Below are 5,116 nucleotides of genomic sequence, written 5' to 3'. Positions count from 1 at the left end.
AGCTCTGTAAATTCAGCAGTAAGTTTTCAAAGGAGGATCCAGAAATAAAATACACACCTCTAGTAACTGCATGGAGTGTGATGGGAAGATTACCAAGTACTTATATATAATTCTAGTTACTATATCCAAAGGATGATATGGAGCAATCATTTGTATTTATGCTGCTATTAAGGTTGCTGTCCTGCATGGGCAGAACTGAGCAGCCAAACCAGTCCCTTTGTCCCAGTCATGTTGAAGTGGTAGGTTTCTACAAACGCACTTTTATATTTAGTTATGCCTGCTGTAGCCTCATCAAATGTTAGCACTCACCATTTCAGTTACTTCCACTGACAAAGACTTTGAGCTGTTTAATGCACCTGATGCTGATCATTCCTGCCTGGAGTCATGGTGAAATGCATTCACTAGTCACTGCTTTATTAACTCCTGAGGCATTTTACTAGAGGCATTCAATGGGCAGAACATCTTTCTTTTTGAGATTAGAAATGATGTGAAATACTTATGAGTTATTAACTTTTTAGCTTTAAATCCATTTGCTCTGACTTTCTAGAGATTTGCTTCAGGGTTGGAGAAGAATGTTTCCAGGTGAGACTGATTTGGTTCAGCTAGTTGAGACAGATGCAGCTCATTTGGGGGTGGGAGGGAGAATGGTGAAGGGAGGATAAAAGGCTTTGAAAGGCACTGTAGAGTCCTTTCTGTTGGGGAAATTTTTCTAGTCTTCTGTCTTATTAACTGCCTCTGGTTTTCTCCATCTTATTATGCCATCACCTATTCCTCTTAATTGTTTTCTTTCTTTTGAGTATTCCCCATCTGCAGATTTGCGCCCCTGCAGCAGCCCTTTAGTTATCCCTGGCAAAGACAGCAAAAGCTTTTTGGGGGGAACTCCTGCAGTCAGGACTCGCCGCTTGCCTCCACGCCTGGCCTGGTGCTCCATTGACTGGGAGCAACTCTGCCTCCTGCAGCCCATAGGCTCTGGGGGCTTTGGTTCTGTCTACAAAGCTACCTACCATGGTACAACCGTGGCTGTAAAGCAGGTGAAGAAAAGCAGCAAAAACCGGCTGGCATCGCGACAGAGCTTCTGGGCTGAGCTGAACGTAGCCTGGCTACAGCATGATAATGTGGTACGTGTGGTGGCCGCCAGCACGTGTGCCCCAGCCAGCGAGAACAGCCTGGGCACCATCATTATGGAGTATGTGGGCAGCATCACCCTGCACCATGTGATTTATGGCACTGGTGATACGTGGAGACAGGGGGAGGATGATGAAGGAGGATGTGGAAGGAAGGCCCTGAGCATGGAAGAGACTGTGTGCTATTCTTGTGACATCATGACTGGCTTAGCCTTTCTCCACTCACAGGACATTGTGCACTTGGACCTGAAGCCTGCAAACATCTTTATCACTGAGCAGGGAGTGTGCAAGATTGGAGACTTTGGGTGCTCCCAGAAACTGGAGGAGGGCTTGTCCCACAGCCCCCATGTTTGCCAGCAAGGGGGCACATACACACACCGTGCCCCTGAGCTCCTCAAGGGGGAGAGGGTCACTGCCAAAGCAGACATCTACTCGTTTGCCATCACGCTCTGGCAAATTGTCATGCGGGAGCAGCCCTACCTGGGAGAGCGGCAGCACGTGCTCTATGCTGTGGTAGCCTACAACTTACGCCCTTCACTGGCTGCTGCTATTTTCCACGAGTCACCACTGGGCCAGAAACTCCAAAGTATTATTAGCTGCTGCTGGAAGGCCAATGTAGAGGAGCGCCTGAGTGCAGCCCAGCTGCTTCCCAGCCTCAGGGCCCTCAAACAGAGTCTCTAGGAAAACTTGGGACACTTTAAATTTATTTTGTCAACTTTTCCTTAACCCTTTCTCTGAACATAATTAATTTAGCCCCTGTGTGTTCTAAAGGTTTTGTTGCTGGTTTTTTGTACTAAAAAAAAAACCCACCAAACTGTTTTGATATAAGAAGACTATAAATAAAGAGATTTAATAAAACTGTGGGCTTTTACCTTGGGAGGGAATAGACACAAGAATCAAGACACTGGCAGATACAACTTCTTCAGGTTGATCTGTTGTGGGCTGTCTTGCTCGGGGAGAAACTGGGGAATGTGATGTGCAAAAAAAATAGTTGGTTTTAAGTAAGTGAAGTACAAAAAAGGGGCTAAGGAGCTGCTTTTGGAAGGTTCTTTATACCTAATACCTTTCGGTATTTTCAAAATGTCAGATATGAGTAGTTCTTCACTAGCTTGGGTTGTGCATTTGAGCCTTTCCTCTCCATTTACCAAGGAATGAGTGTGTATCGCAAATCAGTGAATGCAGAAAAATAAATACAGAGTGTCAGTGGGGTTTTTTTCCCTTGTTCTTGGATGTACTTAATTCCAGTAAGTATGCTGCTTTTGATATGGAAAATGTGAACTGATGATACACATCTTGAAATAAGGAAACTTTTTGCCAGTCTAAGGCTATTAAGAGTAAGAAGATACATTAACAACCTGTACTTTTATAAGACCTCCCTGCTACGAGGGAGGTGTTAGTTGCAACTTGCTAGCTGGAACACTGCAAACTTTAATATCTGAAGCATTATAAGAGCATCTTGTGCAGAGCAGAAAGTTACCAAGTTTTTGAGGTACAGGGTGAGTTAGAAAAATAAAAAAATCGGGGAAAAAATTATTGGTAAAAGGAGGATTATTTGTGCTTCATAATGCATGGGTCAGTATTAGACAAGATACTGGAAGTACTGTAAAGAAAGTTTGCTTAAAGCAGTAATAATGATACTCTGCTGGTACTCAAAGTGTTTGCCGTTGAACTATCCTCTGCACTGCTTATGTCTTATCTACTATCTTTCCTAATCTGGCTGTAATGTGTCTGGGAAAGGAAGTGCTGTAGGCAATGCAGATGACAAAGAGCTCTGATCCATGATTTATCAAAACTGATAATTGTACATCTGAGCCCTTATCAGAGGCCAACTGCTGTAGCTGATATTGCCATTCTGCTCAAAGACTCTGCTTCTTTTTAAGACAGGAGAAAGAGTGATGTTTCAGTCAAATTGTTTTTCTTCTTTACCCTTCCTCCCCCTTGCTTCCATTCTGGAAAAAAAAAAATCCCCAAGGAATTGAGCCAGTTTCCTGATTTCTGACACACATCTGTTCTTAGCCCCGTGAAATCCTGGAAATGAGCAACTATGTGAATTTGAGATGATTCTGTAGGTCTTTATGGTATTTGGGTTGGTAATTGAAATTAATGGTTTATAAAGCATATCTAAGCTTAACTATTTCTTGGTCTTCCGTCCCCCTTAAGCGGAACTGTAAAATGCTGGCTGGAATCAAAAAACCTAAGGTGAATCCTGGAAAATATTTTCCATGTTTTCTCTGTCAAAATAATTATGCTATAGAACCAGAACTTTTTTTGTGTGTGTAGCATAACTTATTTTAATAAAGAAGATATCTTAAAGAAGTTATTATGATAAGTCAGTTACCTTTTGAAATGATAAGCTGAGGGCATCTAAGATAAAATATTAGATAAAGCCAATTGACATGCCTTATCTTAACATCAAGCCTTAAATAAAAGTGCTTCTCCAGTTTTCAAAAGTATATAATAAAAAATGGAATTGAAGTTTGTTAGTAGTTCCTAGATGCTTATGTGTTGTATTTATTTTGCCAATCTAGGTAGCTGGTTGCTTATACTGTTAGAAAACTGCTATTTTTTTCCTTAATGATCCTTCAGCATCAACAAGTGCTACTTGAGTCTCTGTGAAAAATCAAGCACCCTTCAAATTCTCTGTTGTACTTGACAGAATGATACTGGATGGCCAAGACCTACTCTTGAAGTATAATCAGCTCTGCAGATGTCTGTCAATTTTTCAGGGTTCTCTTTTGACAGCGAGTGAGAGAGAACTCTGCACAGCATTCAAGATGTAGGCACATCATACTCTGCTGTAATAATGATGGTCTCTAGTTTTTAGTAACTTCTAAGGTTTGATTTGTTTTGAGGGTTTTTTGATTGCTATTGAGCTCTGAGTTAATACTAATCAAGAAACATCTCAACCCTAATAGCTCAGAATCCCTGGTTCTATGTGATGAGGATAATTTTGCCTGCCTGCTTCACTTTATATGCATATACCTTGAATTTCTTTCTGCCAGTTTGTAGTTGGCCCTTGTAGTTAACATCCAAAATAACTCCACCATCAACAAATTTGTTTATCTTATGGGTCACTCTCTTGCACTTCATTTATGGATGTGCTGGGCAGCACAGGATCCCCTGAAACACCAGTGGACACTTTCTCTAGCTGAGAGAACTGACACTTTACTTTTTACCCCCGTGCCTATCTTTTGACTTATCCAGTGCAGGATTTTCTCTCCTAAATGTGGCTGCTTAATACCTTTCAAAAGTTTGCAGTGAAGGATTTTTCAAATACCTTTGGAAACCCTAAGGGAACATATCAATCAGTGCTTTATCTGCATGCTGACAGCGCTCCTAAAGAATCCTAATACAATCCTACACAATTGTGAAGTGCAACTCCTTCCAGCCAAAGCAATATTGGCTCCTTCTAAACAAATCAGGTCTATGTGTCTGTTATTTCCTTTAATATAGGATCTGCTAATGTATCTTATACAGATGTCAATCATGTAATCAGAAAACTTATTTTTTAAAGACTTCCTTGGGATATGATCCTGAAGAGGACGGGCCAAGGACAGCTGGTTGGTTTTAAAAGATTGCCTTTTACAAACTCAAGATTCAGTCCTCATAAACAGGAAATCAGGCAAAGGTGGCAGGATGCCCCCAGGGATAAAAAAAGAGCTCCTGATTAAACTCAAATGTAAATAATAAATATGCAAGAGTTGAGAGACCAGTGGGGAGTCTGAAGCAAGGAAGACTTACTGTTGGTAAAGAAGGATGAGGTTAGGGAACATTTAAACAAGACTTAGAGAAGTTCAGAGGACCTGATGGGATGCACTCACAAATGCTGACAGAGCTTGCCAGTGTCATTGTGGGGCAACTCTTGACTACCTTTGAAAGGTCATGTGGTCAGGAGAGATTCCTGAGGTCTGGAAGAAAACAAATCTAACTCATGTCTGCAAGATGGCCAAAAAGGAGGATGTAGAAAATTACAAGCCAGTCAGCCTCACCTA

At 41.5% G+C, this 5,116-nt stretch overlaps 1 protein-coding gene across 1 annotated transcript; it reads left to right on the top strand.

Annotated features, from left to right (window-relative positions):
- Positions 1-749: 749 nt before the first annotated feature.
- Positions 750-4,294, top strand: MOS (MOS proto-oncogene, serine/threonine kinase). Its single transcript, XM_051772103.1, has one exon. It carries the CDS (start codon positions 756-758, stop codon positions 1,803-1,805), a length of 1,050 nt encoding a protein of 349 aa, XP_051628063.1. The 5' UTR covers positions 750-755; the 3' UTR covers positions 1,806-4,294.
- Positions 4,295-5,116: the final 822 nt, after the last annotated feature.

This window comes from Manacus candei, unplaced genomic scaffold (assembly GCF_025592945.1).
Source record: "Manacus candei isolate 608988 ecotype Guabito, Panama unplaced genomic scaffold, ASM2559294v1 h1tg000008l, whole genome shotgun sequence".
NCBI lineage: Eukaryota > Metazoa > Chordata > Aves > Passeriformes > Pipridae > Manacus > Manacus candei.
The sequence above is the reverse complement of the archived record's forward strand: the minus strand, read 5'-3'. Positions and strand labels throughout refer to the sequence as shown.